The sequence below is a fragment of the Lactuca saligna genome, chromosome 4 (genome assembly GCF_052625555.1).
Source record: "Lactuca saligna cultivar CGN05327 chromosome 4, ASM5262555v1, whole genome shotgun sequence".
NCBI lineage: Eukaryota > Viridiplantae > Streptophyta > Magnoliopsida > Asterales > Asteraceae > Lactuca > Lactuca saligna.
This window is the reverse complement of record NC_136420.1, coordinates 126,579,519-126,599,980: the sequence shown is the minus strand read 5'-3', so window position 1 is coordinate 126,599,980 and position 20,462 is coordinate 126,579,519. Positions and strand designations below refer to the sequence as shown.

General features: G+C 36.6%; 1 protein-coding gene and 1 long non-coding RNA gene across 4 annotated transcripts; both read left to right on the top strand.

The window, feature by feature from the left end:
- The first annotated feature begins 1,823 nt into the window (after positions 1-1,823).
- On the top strand, positions 1,824-3,765 carry LOC145042775 (uncharacterized). 3 transcript variants are annotated; one of them, XR_013680746.1, is made up of 3 exons: positions 1,824-2,477; positions 3,094-3,409; positions 3,498-3,765. It is a non-coding gene; the product is annotated as an uncharacterized LOC145042775 (long non-coding RNA). The 3 variants fall into 3 exon arrangements; XR_013680745.1 differs by having other exon boundaries at positions 1,825-2,477; positions 3,503-3,765; XR_013680747.1 differs by lacking the exon at positions 3,498-3,765 and having other exon boundaries at positions 1,858-2,123; positions 2,266-2,477; positions 3,094-3,292.
- A 461-nt stretch (positions 3,766-4,226) lies between these two features.
- Positions 4,227-7,118, top strand: LOC145042774 (pectinesterase-like). The gene is made up of 2 exons (XM_078991247.1): positions 4,227-5,423; positions 6,289-7,118. The coding sequence occupies exons 1-2, from the start codon at positions 4,370-4,372 to the stop codon at positions 6,978-6,980; spliced, it is 1,746 nt and encodes a 581-aa protein (XP_078847373.1). The 5' UTR covers positions 4,227-4,369; the 3' UTR covers positions 6,981-7,118.
- Positions 7,119-20,462: the final 13,344 nt, after the last annotated feature.

Below are 20,462 nucleotides of genomic sequence, written 5' to 3'. Positions count from 1 at the left end.
TGGGGGTGATGGTGGCGTGTAATGATGGTGGGTAGTGGTAAGGTGGGTGGCAGTGGTGGTTGGCGGGTGGTGGTTGCATGTGGTGGTGGTAGTGGTTTCAATGGGTGATGGGTGGTGATATCAATGTGTGATGGATAGTGGGTGGTGGTTGGTGGTAGTGGAGGGTGTTGGTAATGGTGGTGGGTGGTGGTTGTTTGGTGTGTGATGGGTGGGGTGGTGGTGGCGGGTAGTAGTGATAGGTGGTGAGTGGTGTAGGTTAGTGGTGGGTAGTAGGTGGTGGTGGTGGTGTATGGTAGTTTTGGTGGGTGATGAGTCTAGTGGTGGTGATGGGCGATGGAGGTGGGTGGTGATCGGTGGTCGGTAGTGATGGTGGTAGGTGGTGGTGGTCGTAGTGGGTGGTGGTGATAGATGGTGGAGGCAGGTGGTGGGTGGGTGGGTGGGGGTGGTGGTGATGTGTGGTGGAGGCGGGTGGTGGTGATGGGTGGTAGGTGGTGGTAATGGCGGCTGGTTATCATAATGATGGGGGGTGGTAGTGGTGGGTGGTGAAGGTGGGTGGGTAGTGGTTGTGGTGTGTGGTGGTAGCGAGTGGTGGTGGTGGTGGGAGCGGGTGGTGGTGTCGGTGGTGATGAGTGGTGGATGATGGTTGCGATTGACGGTAGTAGGGGTTGATGATGCTGGTGGGTGGTGGTTTTTGTGGGTGGTGGTGGTGGTGATGGTGATGGTTGGTGGTGGTGGTGGGTGGTGTTGGTTAGTAGGATTTTGATTTTTTTACTTATTTTTTATTTATATTAAAATTATTTGATGATTTTAATTAAAAAATCATTATGGTCAAAATTGTTTATCTATAATATATATATATATATATATATATATATATATATATATATATATATATATATATATATATATATATATATATATATATATATATATATATATATGGGAAAAGTGTATAAACCCTTAAGGGTATATAAGTTTACGTACCCAAACTCGCTATACTACATCGTATTGTATTATATAATACATTTTAATTATCCAATGTTCTTATAACTTAACTTCTAACTTAATTACTTCCATGATTTTTATAAATTATTCATTTATCTTTCTCTTACATAATTTCCATTTTCAACTACAATATATATAACCTATTAGGTGTTCGGCAAAAACGTGTGATGTAAGAGAGATAATAGTGAAATTTCGAAAATTTTGAAAATAAATCATAGTAAGAGTTGAAGTTTAAGAACATTTTAATGAATATATCAAACAAAACGACATAGTATGGTGTGTTTGGGTACGTAAGCTTATATACCCTTAAGGGTATATTCACTTTTCCCTATATATATATATATATATATATATATATATATATATATATATATATATATATATATATATATATATAATCCGTTAGTTGAAACTTTATAATTTTTAAGATCTTTTATATATATATTTTAATTATTTATTTGTAAATAAAAAGAGTAAGCTTAATAAAATCTATACAAATAATTAGATAGTGTCTTGTATAATAATCGTATTAATATATATTTTAAAGGATTATTTAATAATTAGTTGTACTTGTAATATAATAATAAGAATAAAATCAAAATTATATTATTTATCTTATAAAATTATATTTTTAGATATATCAATTAAAAAAAAGGATCAAATAAATATATATAGTTATGTCGTAATTGTAATTGTGTTTCCATATATATATAATATTTAAATATATAAAGTAATAAAATAAAATATAACAAAGGTTACATATGATATCTAAGGAGGGTACAATTAGGGCGGCGGCAAACAGATGAGTGAAAGAAACAGATAACCTTTAACAACTTTTCATTGCACAATTAAGAATTTTGACAGCTAGCATTTAAGAACTTTTCATCTACACAAGGAACCAATTGTTTTTTCTTATATAAAAATAATAGCCTCTTCATCTACAAAAGCAATCGACGGAGAAGAAGTAAAGCAAAAGAGAGTCAAGAGGTGAGAGTTAGACAGCATATATACATACATCGATTCGAGAGGGAGATACCTTAAAAGAGTTCTGACTAGCGACGGAAGATGGTTTCGTTGAGCGACTGACTGCCGACCTCTTGGTGGTGACCGGTCCAACGGTATGATTTTTTCTTTTATGCTCTATCTGTTTAATTTCTTTTATGCTCTATCTGTTTAATTTCTTTTATCCTCTTAGGAATCCAACGGTATGATTTTTTAATTTAGAATTTTCAAAATTTAATTTGTATGATTCTAACCCAGTTAGAAAGGAGGACTCGGTCCTCAATCAGAAGATGTTGTATTTGATTTATCGACAGACTCGGTCCAAAGAATTCTGAGGATTCGGTCTCATCTCAAAACCTCATGGCCGAGACCAAGCATCATGTTTTCCTTCCTTGCCCTTCTCCTTCTTTTATATGTGCCTTCTTCTCCATCGCGTATACTTACATCGACTTCCACTTCAACGCATCAGGGTAACAACTATGAACTCCGAAATCAGATAACTTTCAGCTTTTTTTCTTGTAAATGCTATTTGAAATCAGATAACTTATAATGTTCGGATCTGTTATCTATACATGGAATCTATTTCTTGCAAAATAAATTTGAAAGTGACATTGAATCTGATTTGAACCTGTTTTGTGATCTTTCTCTAAGTGGTTATATGATGTAGACAATTTTTTGTATCACCTGTTTGTGATTAGTTCGAATATGTATTTTGTACATGGAATTTGTTAGTGTTTATGGAGTATTTAATGTTGAATGTCGAATCTGGTGCAATGCCTTGCTCTTCCCTGATGCCCTGTTGCTTTTTTGTACAACTTGTTTCATATTTTGACCATTTTGTCCTTGGTACCAGTTTGGGTTATATTTTGACCATTTTGTCCTTGGTACCGGTTTGGAAACGCATATGGTGCAGTTTAGTAGTACAGGAGTGCAGTATGTTTTGTTTTATCTTTTGACCATCTTGAATGGTCTTGAAAAGGAATAAGTAGTGTAGGGGTATGTTGGTCATGATTTTGTCCTTTAGTTTCATTCTAGGCCTTTTAATTTTCCATCATTTTTACTAATTAATTCATGCATCTAATGTAGGGGAAGATCTTGGAGGATTTAGAGGCACAATTACAAGTTGCTACATCATCAATTGATCCATCTTGCAGTGGGTGGTTAAGGCTATTGTCCATCTTTATTGCATGATTTCATTTTCATAATACATTGACTGGTTTGTATTAAATTTGATTTTAACTTTTGTGTTAACTTTGAATGGTTTGTATTCATAAAGATTGTTACATTTTTTGTATTGAGGAAACAAAAAAAATTAAAGATGTTTAGGTTTTTGGATCAAACAACCACCTGAAAATATGCTTGTTTTTTTAGGGATACGTTAGAGACCAAGAGGGCAGAATAGGTATATTGGTGAAAATATGGTTTAGTTTTTTCTTCGGTCGTCTCTTTATCAATTTTCATTGAAAAAACTAACAAAAAACAATTTTTAGTGCAGTGGATACATCACAAGTTGCGAGGAAGAATGTAGTATTTTTTTGTTTTTCAATGGTGGTTTTTTGTTTTAAAATACACATACATACTATTATATATGTTAATAAAGTACTGTTGGTTATGAAAACAGTATTCTATTTGATTTTGTACGGATTGTTTTTTGTGAACAGTACTCTATCTCTAATATGATACGGATTCTTATACAACCGTATTCTATTAAGAGTATTCTATTTGCCGCTTTGTAGTAGTGATATTTTGAAATTTTAATGGGTCTTAAATAAGTTTAACTATATTATTTTATATATAATCCATAATTTTTATGTATTAAAATATAAAATTAGCGGTTCGGTTAATAATGATTCGGTTAACCTATAAAACCATAACCGAACCGTTTGTTATCGGTTAACAAAAATTAGAAACCGAACCAACGGTTTTTAAAACGGTTCGGTTATTATGGTTCGGTTATATCGGTTAATTTGGTTATGGTTCGGTTTTTCGGTTATTATGCTCACCCCTAAGTAAAATGATTATTTAATTTTATTCATACGGTATCTTCCATAAAAAAACATATTCATTAGTATTTGATAAAATTAAACCTTCGATCACATAACATCTCTTTATTTATAACTTCCCTCCGACCAATATTCTAGCAAGATTTTTTATTTTTATTGTTTTTATTTTTTTTTATTTTTAGAAGCATTCATATATTATGATTATTATAAGATCAAAATTATAGTAAAATAACTTGAAGATCGGTTTTTAGTTTGTAATTCGCCAATAAAAACACAGAAACTACTCATTTATTCAACCTCAACCACACTTGTTTCTTCTTTCTTCACACAAGTCCCAATCCATTTCAAACACCTCAAAAATGACGACCCACGTCAAAGATTTCTTCGCCGGAATCTTGGACTCCGGTAAGAACATCAACTTATCCAACAAAAGAAAAAAACTCTTCTTAACTACTTTTACATCAATCCTACTACTCTCGGCTGTAATCGGCATTGTCATCGGAGTCAAATCTCGAAACTCCACCACAGAAAGCATCAGAGTTTCAGCCGCCCATGCCGTCGTAAAATCATCATGCAGCGCCACCTTGTACCCAGAACTATGCTATTCCACCATCACCAGCCACCCCGATATGACCAAAAAGGTCAAAACCCAAAAGGACGTGATCGAGCTTGCTGTTAATATAACAACCACTGCCGTCGAGCACAGCTACTTCCAGATAAAGAAACTCACCACTCGCAAAGGTCTAACGCAGCGCCAGATCACGGCGCTTCACGACTGCCTGGAGATGGTATCGGAGACATTGGACGACCTCCACGATGTCATCAAAGACCTCGAAGAGTATCAAACCAAAAAATCCATCAAGCAGCATGCCGACGACCTCAAGACGCTAATGAGCTCCGCCATCACCAACCAAGAAACTTGTCTCGACGGCTTCTCCCACGACGAAGCGGACAAGAAACTCCGTAAATCGCTGGAAAAAAGCGAGAGGAGAGTGGAGAAGATGTGCAGCAATGCATTGGCCATGATTTGTAACATGACGAGAACAGATTTGGCGAATGAGAGGAAAATTAACGGGAGGAAATTGAAGGAGGAACAGAATAATGCATGGCCGGAGTGGTTATCTACCGGAGATAGGAGGTTGTTGCAGTCAGGGACGGTGAAGGCAAACGTGGTGGTTGCTGCCGATGGTAGTGGAAACTACAAGACGGTGGCGGCTGCGGTGGCAGCAGCGCCGTCAAAGAGCAAGACAAGGTACGTGATTAGGATAAAGGCCGGTGTTTACCGGGAAAACGTGGAGGTGCCGTCGGCCAAAACTAACATAATGTTTATGGGAGATGGAAGAAAGAATACCATCATCACCGGTAGCCGGAGCGTTAAAGGAGGAAGCACCACTTTCGATTCCGCCACCGTGGGTTAGTCATCATATCCCTTTTTCTGATATTCTTGAAAAGTGTCGTTATTAATTTATTGTAGAGCTTTTCGTAAACAATTTTTTGCATTATAAATTTAAAAAAGTAGTCCAGTGTTATTCGATATGACCGCATGCGTATTCTGTTTTTAGTTATGTCTTTTTTAATATTTCAAAGATACATATGCTTATTCTGTTTGAATGTCTGTCTCGATCTCGATCTATTTCCAAAGTAGACAAAATTTTAATTATTAAATGAGTACTAATGTATTATGATCTGTGTAGTCTTCTCTATAATTTATAATTTGCAAGAGAACTTTTTTAATTAATAACCCAAAATTATTTTTCGTTCATTTATCATGTGTTCTAAATATGCTTATTATATTTATTTACATATATAATAATTTTCCTTCATTTTAGAACTTCAAAAGTTGAGCTTTCACGTGGAGGTTCAGCATTTTTAAACCTATCAATCTTATTGGGACATACACAGAGCAGCATCTTCGTTATCTTATTCATTTTTCTATAACTAAAATAAAAGTGCCCACCTGTTTTTTGTTTTAACGTATAAATCAAATACAATACCATATTTCATGATAAACTAAAAGATAATATAAATATTACTCTTTGTTTGAACACACCTACTACACATCATTGTATCATTACCTTAAGTTTTTTTTTTTTTTTTTTTTTTTTTTTTTTTAATCCTAAACTAGTCCTTAAATCCAACTACCTTTGGTGTATCATTATCTTAAGTAACATCATGTATTAATGGATTTAAATCTTACTATTAATTTATTATACATGTATTATTTTTGTTTTTCAATTCAAAATAAAACTCATAATAAACAACTATGGCGTTGAGGCAGCTGTCGTAGGTGATGGATTCTTAGCACGTGACATAACATTTCAAAACACCGCCGGAGCTGCAAACCACCAAGCGGGGGCACTTCGCGTCGGCTCAGATTTTTCCGCATTCTATCAATGTGACATGTTGGCATACCAAGACACCCTTTACGTCCACAGTAACCGTCAATTTTACATCAACTGCTTCATCGCCGGCACCGTGGATTTCATCTTCGGCAACGCTGCAGTGGTATTCCAGAACTGCGACATCCATGCACGCCGCCCTGGACCCGGTCAAAAGAACATGCTCACGGCACAAGGCCGCACCGACCCTAACCAAAACACAGGGATTGTGATTCAAAAGTGCAGGATAGGTGCCACTTCCGACCTCCTACCGGTGATAGGGAGTTTTCCGACGTATCTAGGACGACCATGGAAACTCTATTCAAGAACTGTGGTGATGCAATCAACGGTTAGCAATGTGATTCATCCAGCCGGATGGTTTGAGTGGGATGGGAACTTTGCGCTTGATAGTTTAAGCTACCGTGAATACCAGAACACTGGTGCCGGAGCTGGAACTTCCGGTAGAGTAAAATGGAAAGGGTTCAAGGTGATTACAAGTTCATCAGAGGCTCAAGGGTATACTCCGGCAAACTTCATTTCAGGGGGTAGTTGGTTAAGCTCTACTACCTTCCCTTATTCACTCAATCTGTGAACAAATGGATCGATTTAGGGTAACTGTTGTGTGTAAGAGGATGAAAGTTTTGTATCGAATAATTTGGTTGTTTTCTTTAGGTGGAGTTTGACGTTGCCGATGTGAGTTTTTTAATCCACTTTTCATTAGTTTTCTGGATGACATGTTGCAAATATGCTGACATGTTAGATTATGTGACAACTTGAATTATAAATGCTGCACTTCTTCAAGACCTTTTTAAGAAATTAAACAAAGTGCAAATTGCTTTACCCATTAGGGAATAGACAGTTTCATACAATTGTTTGTGTTACTTTGCTAGTCAAATATAAAAGAAAGAAATGCACGTAGAGCTAGAAAAGGCACTGACTTAATACATTCTTCCTTTGTTAAACGAGCACATGGGTGGAGAAGCCTATCTTTCCATTGACTTTCAACATTTCCATGGTAAACACTTGGAAATCCATCCCTTCTAACCACACACTTTGGTACTTGTATAATAGCACAACTTACAACTAACCAATGCTTGAGCTAAGAAAGGATATGCAAGGAGTTTGTGAACTCACAGCACGAATATATGCATTACTATAAACACCAAGAATGTTTTACCCAATATGATTCCCTCCGCCATGATAGGTATGAGTCCTCCCATCCACGTTATATTTTTCTAGGTCATATGCTATATCACTCTCTACACCATACCACTCTACACCATACCATTTCAGCCAGGGGCGGAGCACGAGAAATTGTAGATTAACAAACAACAAATAATATTTTCATAATATTATAAAGGTTAAGGTGTAAGTTTTTATTTATGACAATGTATTCGTATATCTCTTTCTAATATATCTCTTCCTAAGTTTCAAACATATAATATTATAAAGAGTGAAAGACAAAACAAAAGAGAGAGAACAAAGAAGCGTACAGATTTGGCCGATATGAGATATCGGAGAGTGATGTGTGTAAAATCAACTACTTTTAATCCTACTTATAAAATGTAAATTAATCACACAAAAGGTAGTGAACCTGTCTATTTGTGGTATAGTTTTAGTAAGCATGGTATCGAACACAGGGAACGGTAAATAATTAAAAGAAATGCTAATATTATCTAAATAAAACAAGTAATAGAAAGGGGGTTTCTCTAGTTCTACAAGACTAGAAACTTAAACAATTAACTAAAACTTAAACTAAGAAACTAAGAGCTAAGCAAATAAAAATCAACTAATTTCAATAATAAAGAGGACTTCTGTTTAGGTTCAATTCATTTGTTCCCATGGATGATTTCAATGTATCGGATTAATTCTTCATTTGCTACCAACTAAGATGATTAGTTTCACGTTCGTTATTACTAATCCTTAGGAAACAAATTAACTCAAGTAGTGGCCATTTGTCTAAATTAACGGATTTCCTAGTTATTGATTCGGGTTAAATAAGACTTGTAATGGTTAATTAAATTGGCCTTCAATTAACCTCTTGCTGATGTTCATCAAACAAGCTCACACATTAACTTACCTATCTTCTAGTTAATTCTAGTTTCACATTCGTTATTCCTAGACATACAACTATATGGTCACAATAAATCATATGAAATTAATAACTAAGAGATGTTCATACAACTTAATTACTGATTTATTAACATAAGAATAGTTATTGTTAACACATAAGGTTCTTTAACAAGCTTAATAAAACATAATCACCAATTAAAATTAATCCTAATCAAATAATCAATCCATGTTCACAAATTCATCTACCTAAACAAAAGTTATGAGTTTTAGCTCATGATTACAACAAAAACAAGTTCAAAAACGAAATCAATTGGTAAAAACATAGTTCAAACAAGAGATTAGGTAAGAGTAAACTTGATTTTGACTTGATTCTCCTTAAAATTGAATGTAGGGTTGATTCCTTAACTTCCCACACTCCAGCAACACCTTTAGTCGACAATTGGCCTCCAAGGGTTCATCTATATCCTAGGGTATCGATCTGAAAGTCCCTTTATAGAGTTTTTCACAAAACAGGGGCTACTCGGCGAGTCCAGTAACTTACTCGACGAGTCTGCCACTTAAAACCCATGTACCGCAAGTCAACGCGTCCAGAATCGCGAAAGTTCGAAGTGACTCGTCGAGTTTACGGCCTACTCATCGAGTACGTTTGGAATCAACATTTTCTCAAAACACGAAAGTCGTCCGAAATTGTGTTTAGTTTTCAGTGAATCTCGTCAATCGGAGTTACGGTTCATGATATATGTCCAAAACACTGACGAGGGGTCAAGCTATCCGGCAACATCCTTCTTTCTTCAAAATCCAAGATCCAAGCTTCCACTCGCTAGTTTCGCTTCCTTTTCCATCCGAGTATGCAATTGTTGTTGAAAAATGAAATTATAAACTAATTAAGCATCTTTTGTTCATTAAATCAGACAAAAACTGTTGGAATAGTGTCTAAGGCTGCAACTATATTAGGCAAGTATTTGACCCGATTGTGCATGGTCCTTTTGGGTTGCCTTCACCATAGCAACTTGACAAGATGATTTATTATGAGAATAATATAAGGAATAATAATATTGTTATTTGATTAATATAAGTCATAGATTAATTAGTATTAATTTGGTGACTTAAAGAGATTAATTAAATAAGAGGGTATAAACTGTCAATTGTTTGATAATTACACTTTGGGCTGTAAATCCTTATGGGATAGTGTTTGGACGATTTCTAGGGCTAGGATAAGCCTCAAATTCGTCCAAGGCCTATCTAAGGAAAGGATTATGATTGCTTAGAGTTTAAGTTATCCAATTAGGGTTTAAGGGTGAAACCCTAAGAGCCTTACAAGTATAAATAGACCCCTTGGGATAGGGAAATTGGCACCTCTTCTACAGCAAGGAAACCCTGGCCAATTTCCTCCTCTCTCCTATCTCCTAAATCATCCTCTTTGCTAGTTGGTGTTTGTAAGCCATTAGAGGAGTGACAATTGTGACTCTAAAGCTCCAAGAACAAGAAGATCAAATAAGTGTTTCAAGGTAAGCTTCTAACTCTGGTTTTGTATTGTTCTTATACCTAATTAGCCATTAGAAGTCTTGGATTCAATGCATGTTTAATTAGAGAAACCTAGATCCAAGCATTAGGGTTTGTATGTGCACATAAGAATGTTCATATGACTAGAACCCATCAGTGGAATCAGAGCCTAGATTGGTTTCTATTAAATTGTTGCTTGATTGTTTGAATCTTACCTGCAAAATTCGAATTTTGTGATTCTGAGTCGTGGACTCGGCGAGTTGGCCTGATTCGGCGTGTCCAGAGTGGGTACTCGGCGAGTCCGAGTGTCAGGAAGAGCCAAAATCGGGATTTTTTCATATTTATCTTATGGAAACTTACCTTTATCATATTAGATCAACCCAAATCCGATTTTATGATATATATATATATATATATATATATATATATATGACTATATTTTTGATCTAATTGAAGATATTTATCAATTAATAAAATATTTAATTTCCTTATATGATATTTATTAATTATTTTGATTAAATTGGTAAATTGTTTTTCAAGAAATCATAAATAAATCAAATATGGATAATTATGTGATTAATTGTTAATTTAAATTATTTGTTATTTGATCCTTTATGTTTTAAATGTTTAAAACTTGCCCTCAAGTTTTGAAATTTTGTTTTGTGATTAAAAGTTTAATTTAGACAATTTAAATTTCAAACCATAGAATTTTACAAGTTTAAAATACATCTCTATACTAATATTATATTACAAGATTAATATCTATATATGTATAACTTAAATGCTAGTCTTACCGTTAGTAGGTCTCATTCATGAAGCCGGTCTATAAGGTGGGTATAAGGTTGCGGCCTATAAAATGACGCTTAATGGGTGTACACTCACACCCACCACTTGCTTGATCGGTGGAGGGTCATTAGCCGAACGGGTAGGATAGGGCAACCTCATCCTCTCATTAAAAGTATAATATGAAATACAAAGTAACTACATGTTTTCTTAAAATTTCCCAATCTTAGTTACTTTAGGAAAAGTGAATTGATGCAATCCCATGAAATTACACTTTGCACCTTGCTAAGAAGTTAGTGGAGCGTGTGTAGTTTATCGGCACACTAATTGGTTCTAAGCGAAGGTGGCAAAGGGTGAATCATTGTTTATCATAGTTCGATGGAGCGTGTGTGGTTTACCGGCACATCGAATAGGTGATCGTTACAATGAAGGCACCATGTGAATTTGCATGGTAATTCACACCCGCTTTGTGATCCTCGGTATCCCAGTCACAAACAAGAAGGGCATATCGAGATTTAAACATGCCATTGAAAAGTTTCAATGAATCTTATCCAAACCTAGGAATTCTCAATACATTTAGGACTTAAAGGTATGTTTTTCATGGTGGAGAATTAGTGAATCGTCATTCGCTTACCTTCAAATTGTTTGCACATTAGATTACGGCATCCCTTTTCTAATGTGTAAATATTGTGGTTGGATCCTAGCCCTAATTTTTCTTATTGGGTGATAATTAGGGATTCATATTCTAATCTATCTTTGCCCTTTCTATTTGTAGATGTCGAACGCTAACAACGCTGCTGCTAGTTCATTCACTTTGATGAGCCTTTGTCAAAAGGTCACCTTCGATGGAACGAACTTTAGCGAATGGATAAGATACATTCGCACGATTGCTCGCTATGAGGATAAGGAGTATGTCCTCGATGAGAAGCTTCAGAAAATCAACCCTGAAATCGCTACTCCGGTTGAAATGACCGCTTTTGAAACCCACGAGCGTGATGCAACGAAGGTACATTGCATCATGATCGCCACTATGAACTCCGAATTCTGAAAGTCCTACGAGGACATATATCCGTATGAAATGCACCAAGACTTATTGGAGAGATACCACCAAAACGCGAGACAAGAGCGTTATGAGATTTTCACTAACATGATTTCCACTAAGATGGGTCATGGAGAGTCTCTTACCGTGCACCTGCAAAAGATGCAAAGGAATGTCGACCGTCTTCGCAAGTTGAATGTTGAATTTGGGGAAGACTTGGCGATCGACATGGTGCTTCACTCTTTGCCTCCAAGTTACAATCAATTTAGGATGACCTATCACATGAACAAAGAAGAGGTCACCCTAAGCAAACTCCAAGATCTCTTGAGGGTCGCTGAGAGCAACTTCAAGGACAAGTCTGTTACACCAACTCCCAATCCGCCCGCCGCTCCTGTTTTGGCAATTGGACAAGGAAAGGGAAAGAAGAGGAAGGCTTCGTCTAAGAACTATCGCAAGGTTAAAGCCTGAGATGGTGCCTCTTCTAGTGGGACCAAAGTTGATCCCGCTAAGCCCTGCCCTAACCCAAAGGAGGCAGAGTGTCATCACTGCCACAAGATAGGACATTGGAAGAGAAGCTGCCCAGAGTACCTGCAAGCCATCAAGGAAGGAAAGATCAAGCCATCTGTTGCAGGTATATACACAATTAAATCTAACGATTCATCTCATGATATTTCTTGGGTTCTTGATACCGGTTGTGGTTACCACATTTGTTCTAATGTGCAGAGACTAAGAAGAAATAGAGACGTGGAGCATGGAAGAATAAATCTAATCATGGGGAACGGAAGATCGTCGCCTGTGACCAAGATTGGAGTGTATTCTTTAGTGCTTAGGAATGGTTTATCTTTAGATTTGAACAATTGTTGCTATTCGCCAGAAATGGCTAGAAACATCATTTCATTTCATGGTTTGTTTAGACAAGGTTTTAGATTTTCTTTTAATCATGAGAATGGTTCTATTTTGGCTTATCTAAATGGTGTCTTTTATTTTGAAGCAATACCGTGTAATGGAATTTATGAAACTGTTATGATTGTTGATAACTTAGGAAATGATGTTTTATGCATGGATTCTTCCAATAGTATGGATAAGGCATCCTAGTGGTATTGTCGTCTTGGACATGTCAACAAGAAACGCATAGCCCAACTCCAAAAGGATGGAGTGTTTGAGTCATTAGACCTTAGGGAAGATGACATATGCGAGTCTTGTTTACTTGGAAAGATGACTAAGTCACCCTTTGCTGGTACATGCGAAAGGGGTCAGGGTCTATTGGACCTCATACATACCGATGTATGTGGACCGTTTAGATCTACCACGAAGGATGGAAACCGCTTCTATGTAACTTTTACCGATGACTATAGTAGATATGGGTATATCTATTTAATCAAGCAAAAGTCAGAAACTTTTGAAAAGTTCAAAGAGTTCAAGAATGAAGTGGAGAATCAATTGGGCAGGAAAATCAAGATGCTTCGATCCGATCAAGGAGGAGAGTACCTAAGTCTTGAATTCCACGATTATCTTAAGGAGTGTGGAATAGTTTCACAATTGACGCCACCTAGGACACCGCAGTTGAATGGTGTGGCAGAAAGGCGTAATCAACCCTTGTTGGACATGGTTCGCTCTATGATGAGTCGTGCTTCGCTATCTATCTCTTTTTGGGGGTATGTCTTAGAGACTGTCGCCCATATCCTTAACCGAGTCCCTACTAAGAAGGTTGCCAAAACACCTCACGAGATGTGGACGGGGAAAGCTCCTTCGTTAGCACATATCAAGGTTTGGGGTTGCGAGGCTTTCGTAAGATGAGATACTCATGACAAGCTCGAACCTCGTAGTGAGCGATGTATTTTCATCGGCTACCCACAGAAATCCTTTGGATATCTCTTCTATAGACCAAAGGACAATGTTGTCCTTGTTGCGAGGAGAGGAGTTTTCCGAGAGCGAGAACTCATAGGTCAAGGAGACAGTGGGAGGCAAATCGAGCTTGAAGAGATTCAAGAGTCGATAGATGAAGGAACCTCTACCGCTGGCACTCAACCCGAGGAGGAAACTCCAGTTGAACCGATTGACGTATCATTACCTCTTAGACGTTCCGAAAGAGTTAGAGTTCAACCCCAGTTGTATGGTTTTCATATTACTACCGAAAGGGACACGTATATTAATGATAGTACACTAATAAACCTTGATGAACCTAATAGCTATAAGGAAGCCATGGCAGGCCCGGAGTCTGAAAAATGGAAAGAGGCAATGGATAGCGAGATCCAATCCATGTATGATAACAAAGTTTGGAATTTGGTTAACAATGTGCCCGGACGTAAGACCGTTGGGTGCAAATGGATCTTCAAGAAGAAGGCCGACGTGGATGGAAAAGTACGCACGTATAAGGCGCGATTGGTTGCGAAGGGATTTACTAAAACTCCCGGAGTTGACTATGATGAGACCTTCTCACCAGTTGCGAAGATAAAGTCTATTAGAGTGATGCTAGCTATTGTCGCATCTCATGATTATGAGATTTGGAAAATGGATGTCAAAACCGCTTTCCTTAACAGGAAGTTGGCTGAGGATGTTTACATGGCTCAGCCAGAGGGGTTTGTGGATCCGAAGCATCCGAATAGAGTGTGTACGCTTGAGAAGTCCATTTATGGACTTAAGGAAGCATCTCGCAGATGGAATCTTTGCTTCGATGAGAAAGTCAAAGAGTTTGGATTTGTACGAAGCGAAGATGAATCGTATGTATATGTCAAAGCCATGGAGAGTATAGTAAGCTTCCTCATTCTATATGTCGATGACATATTACTCATAGGAAACGTCGTCCCGACTCTGCAGGAGGTTAAGTCCTGGCTCGGGAAGTGCTTCGCTATGAAGGACCTCAGAGAGGCTTCCTATATTTTGGGAATAAGGATAGTAAGAGAGAGAAGTAAGAGACTAATAGGACTTAATCAGAACACTTACTTAGAGAAGGTACTAAAACATTTTAGTATGGAAAACTCGAAGAAGGGAGAATTACCGATACAAAGTAATGCCAAGTTGAGTAAGACTCAAAGTCCGAGTACCAAAGATGAGATAGCTGAAATGAGCCGAGTTCCATACGCTTCTACAGTTGGCTCAATCATGTATGCTATGACTTGTACTCGCCCTGATGTAGCCTTTGCTTTGAGCATGGATAGTAGATATCAAGGGAATCCTGGCAGAGCCGTTTGGATTGCGGTGAAGAATATCCTTAAGTACCTTCGGAGGACGAAGGAATGGTTCTTAGTCTTCAGAGGGAGTGATGACTTGAAGGTGTGAGGGTATAGTGACGCCAGTTTTCAGACTGACAGGGACAACTACCGTTCGTAGTCGGGCTGGGTATCTACCCTGAATGGAGGAGCAGTGACTTGGAAAAGTTCCAAGCAGGAAACCGTAGCTGATTCAACGTGCGAATCAGAGTACATTGCAACGAGCGGAGCGTCGAAGGAGGCAATATGGTTGAAGAACTTCATTGGTGATCTTGGAGTTGTACCTGCCATAAAGGAGCCCATGGAGATTTTCTGTGATAATGAAGGAGCGGTTGCCTTGACCAAGGAACCGAGAGATCATGGTAGATCACGACATATCGACAGAAAATATCATTTTATTAGACATCATGTAGAAGAAGGACAACTCGTAGTGAAGATGATATCATCAGAAGATAACCCAGCAAATCCGCTTACCAAGGGACTGAGTAGGGTTAAGCACTTGCAGCATGCTAGGAGTATTAGGCTGAAGGATGATATTAGCATAGATTAGATAGTATTAGAAACGTGTAATAGATAAATGTAATTAACATTTGATGATTAAGTAAAGGAGTTTTATTTATAAGTAATGTTACTATCTTATGTTAATTGTTTAACTATTGTTTCACTTTGCATGTTTTGACTTCCAGAATAATTGAGTTTATTAAGAATAATCGAATTATTCAAATTGTCCACAATCGTTCATATGTCGGAAGTAGATATGAATGAAGATTGTCATGAATCGGTGTGTAGATTGTCTAAATGGTTTTAGACATAGCAAAAGATTGCTGCAACATTCAAGAGTGCTTATGAACTAGTTTTGAGCATTGGAACAAACCCGCGCTTGCTGGAATAACCTTATGGAATGTGATAAAAAGGGTGATCGCAAGACGATAATATCATAAAGTCTTAAGACCTAGATATATGGTTTGTTATTTGTTAATTGATTGTACATTGATAATGCGAAAACACATTGGTAACTCGATGTTATAAAACTTATTATTGTGTATAGTTGATTAATGAATAAGTAAATGCATATAAGTCGAAGTTTATCTATAACTTTTATCCTAAGAAGGAAAAAGCGATATCTCGGCCGCTCGATGATTTGATTTGACTTATGTGCTAGGCCCGGTCAGAACTGAATTGATGTGTTCGATTAAGTTCTATGTCAAATAAATTGGCGATTGAGAAACCAAATGTTAGACTAATTATTCCATATAATTGTCAGCATGATATCTAACAGAGGACTGTACGATCCCTTATCTAAAGGACAAGATTGATTAGATCAGAGTTTGACAGCGTCTTTGAGAGCTACGATTGCAAATCGGATTGTACTTGTGCATATAGTTACTAGACTTATCCAAGTGGGAGACTGTTGGAATAGTGTCTAAGGCTGCAACTATATTAGGCAAGTATTTGACCCGATTGTGCATGGTCCTTTTGGGTTGCCTTCACCATAGCAACTTGACAGGATGATTTATTATGAGAGAATAGATATTATTAATATATTATGAGAATAATATAAGGAATAATAATATTGTTATTTGATTAATATAATTCATAGATTAATTAGTATTAATTTGGTGACTTAAAGAGATTAATTAAATAAGAGGGTATAAACTGTCAATTGTTTGATAATTACACTTTGGGCTGTAAATCCTTATGGGATAGTGTTTGGACGATTTCTAGGGCTAGGATAAGCCTCAAATTCGTCCAAGGCCTATCTAAGGAAAGGATTAGGATTGCTTAGAGTTTAAGTTATCCAATTAGGGTTTAAGGGTGAAACCCTAGGAGCCTTACAAGTATAAATAGACCCCTTGGGATAGGGAAATTGGCACCTCTTCTACAGCAAGGAAACCCTGGCCGATTTCCTCCTCTCTCCTCTCTCCTAAATCATCCTCTTTGCTAGTTGGTGTTTGTAAGCCATTAGAGGAGTGACAATTGTGACTCTAAAGCTCCAAGAACAAGAAGATCAAACAAGTGTTTCAAGGTAAGCTTCTAACTCTGGTTTTGCATTGTTCTTATACCTAATTAGCCATTAGAAGTCTTGGATTCAATGCATGTTTGATTAGAGAAACCTAGATCCAAGCATTAGGGTTTGTATGTGCACATAGGAATGTTCATATGACCAAAACCCATCAAAAACAACATAAAGTATTAAGATAATGCATGAATTTTATAACTAAATATAACCATATCAAAATACCCCACAGTTGACTTTTGCTTGCCCCCAATCAAAACTGAATTTTAGTACACTAATATTACATAAGACAACTCCAATCGAACCTAGCCATTATGTCACTAGAATAGAATCCTAATTGCTTTACCAAAATTTTCTAAATTAGCCCTAGCAATTTTAATGCAAAATTTTCAAATTTTATCATAAATTAACTAAAATTTCAAGATTTTTGAAATTTAACTAAAATTTTAACTAATTTAACCAACCCCTACCCCAAACTTAATTATGCAATGCCCCCATTGCATATTACGCCTGATAAAAAAACTTAAAAGGAAAGAGAGAATTAGAACAAAATCCCCTGGGATAGTAGTCGCGAGGTTGATATTCTTCATGTAAAGCTCCAACTTCAGCTGACTTTGGCATGGGAACAGCACATCCATGCCTTGGGCGTCAAATTCTCGTGTGGTATAGCTCCAATTATAAGGGAAAAATTCTTGGAAATGCTCGGAAATGAATTTCAAAAATATAGACAATGCCCATGTCGAATGGAATCAAATCGCCAATCTTGAAGGTAAGAGAAATAGTAACTCGTCGAGTTAATAGTAAACTCGCCGAGTTGAATCGCTATACTTGCAGATATCGTGATTTTTCGCTTAGACTCATCGAGTTAGTATTATGCACTCGACGAGTTCTTAACTCTGATCAGGTCTTTTCTTCTTTCTACTTCAGCTTTAATTTTGTGTTCAAGAAGATTATCAAGGTAATACTACTCCTCATTTTCTTCAGGGACGAGACTCTTTTTAATCAAATATAAACATCGGACTCAACATATCGCTCAAAGTCTTCTAATCTTCTCGTAAACGACTCGACCCCTCACTTTAATTCCCTCACACTTTAAGAATTCGCTCTAATATCACCCTAGCTTCTGAAAAGATCAAAGACAAAACCATGTAATTAAAAGGAAAACAAACATCAAAATAAAAATTCCTATATTATCCCTAAATACTAGAAGTTTAGAAAGAAAAAGACAAGCAAAATCTAATGATTGGTTGCCTCCCACAAGCGCTTCTTTTTGTGTGAGTCTTGAGTTGGACTCCCAACTTAATAAACTTTCAATAAACTCAACGTCAATCCATCCATTGCATTGAATATTTTCTTTGGACCAATTTGTAAAATTTGGCTATTTGCTTCAAAAATTGGCCAAATGAACTTTAATTCATAAAACCCAAGAATCTTCACAAGGGTTGGAACCGGTTGGATACTAATCAGAAATGGATCGCGCTTCAGAATTTTCTCCAAAGTTGGAATCGTCACCCCATGCTTCGAAACACAAACTGAAAATACGGGGGGCCATGTCGTGGTAATGGTCAAACCACAGCTTGGTTCTTGCAATTCAGCTTGTTCTTGTTCTTCGTCTGACCTCTCTACTAGCAACCTTTCCAGCTCCTCCAAATCTCTTTCTGGATTAAATTCTTGATCTTGTAACTTTAGCTCTTGTGACTCAAATTGCTCTTGTTCGTTAGTCAAGAAGTTATCTAACCATTTTCCAAATTTCATCAAATCATCATCTGAGTCATACTCCTCATCTTCTTGCTCAATTTCCTGTACTACTTCCTCAAGAAAAGCATCAAAAGCATCGAGATTTAGAAAATACATAATAAATAAAAATAAAATTAAAATTAAAAAAATAATTAATAAAATTAAAATGATAACAGTTAGCAAATAAAATTAACTATTTGAACCGTTCCCCGACAACAACGCCAAAATCTTGATGTGTGTAAAACCAACTACTTTTAATCCTACTTATAAAATGTAAATTAATCACACAAAAGTCAGTGAACCTGTCTATTTGTGGTATAGTTTTAGTAAGCAGGGTATCGAACACAGGGAACGGTAAACAATTAAAAGAAATGCTAATATTATCTAAATAAAACAAGTAATAGAAAGGGGGTTTCTCTAGTTCTACAAGACTAGAAACTTAAACAATTAACTAAAACTTAAACTAAGAAACTAAGAGCTAAGCAAATAAAAATCAACTAATTTCAATAATAGAGAGGACTTCTGTTTAGGTTCGACTCATTTGTTCCCATGGATGATTTCAATGTATCGGATTAATTCTTCATTGTCTACCAACTAATATGATTAGTTTCACGTTCGCTATTACTAATCCTTAGGAAACAAATTAACTCAAGCAGTGGCCAGTTGTCTAAATTAACGGATTTCCTAGTTATTGATTCGGGTTAAATAAGACTTGTAATGGTTAATTAAATTGGCCTTCAATTAACCTCTTGCTGATGTTCATCAAACAAGGTCACACATTAACTTACCTATCTTCTAGTTAATTCTAGTTTCACATTCGCTATTCCTAGACATACAACTATATGGTCACAATAAATCATATGAAATTAATAACTAAGTGATATTCATACAACTTAATTACTGATTTATTAACATAAGAATAGTTATTGTTAACACATAAGGTTCTTTAACAAGCTTAATAAAACATAATCACCAATTAAAATTAATCCTAATCAAATAATCAATCCATGTTCACAAATTCATCTACCTAAACAGAAGTTATGAGTTTTAGCTCATGATTACAACAGAAACAAGTTCAAAAACGAAATCAATTGGTAAAAACATAGTTCAAACAAGAGATTAGGTAAGAGTAAACTTGATTTTGACTTGATTCTCCTTAAAATTGAATGTAGGGTTGATTCCTTAGCTTCCCACGCTCCAGCAGCACCTTTAGTCGACAATTGGCCTCCAAGGGTTCATCTATATCCTAGGGTATCGATCTGAAAGTCCCTTTATATAGATTTTCACAAAACAGGGGCTACTCAGCGAGTTTAGTGACTTACTCAGCGAGTCCGTCCCTTAAAACTCGTGTACGGCAAGTCAGCGCGTCCAGAATCGCGAAAGTTCGAAGTGACTTGTCGATTTTACGGCCTACTCGTCGAGTCCGTTTGGAATCAGCATTTTCTCAAAACACGAAAGTCGTTCGAAATTGTGTCTAGTTTTCAGAACATTTTGAATCTCGTCAATCGAAGTTACGGTTCATGATATATGGCCAAAACACTGACAAGGGGTCAAGCTGTCCACCAACATCCTTCTTTCTTCAAAATCCAAGATCCAAGCTTCCAATCGCTAGTTCCGCTTCCTTTTCCATCATAGTATGCAATTGTTGCTGAAAAATGAAATTATAAACTAATTAAGCACCTTTTGTTCATTAAATGAGCCAAAAACAACATA

Bases quoted from the DNA above. Each gene is read 5' to 3' on its own strand.
- LOC145042774 (XM_078991247.1), top strand. From the start codon at position 4,370: ATGACGACCCACGTCAAAGATTTCTTCGCCGGAATCTTGGACTCCGGT. The intron at 5,424-6,288 runs GTTAGTCATCAT...GCGTTGAGGCAG, and splicing joins TTTCGATTCCGCCACCGTGG to CTGTCGTAGGTGATGGATTC.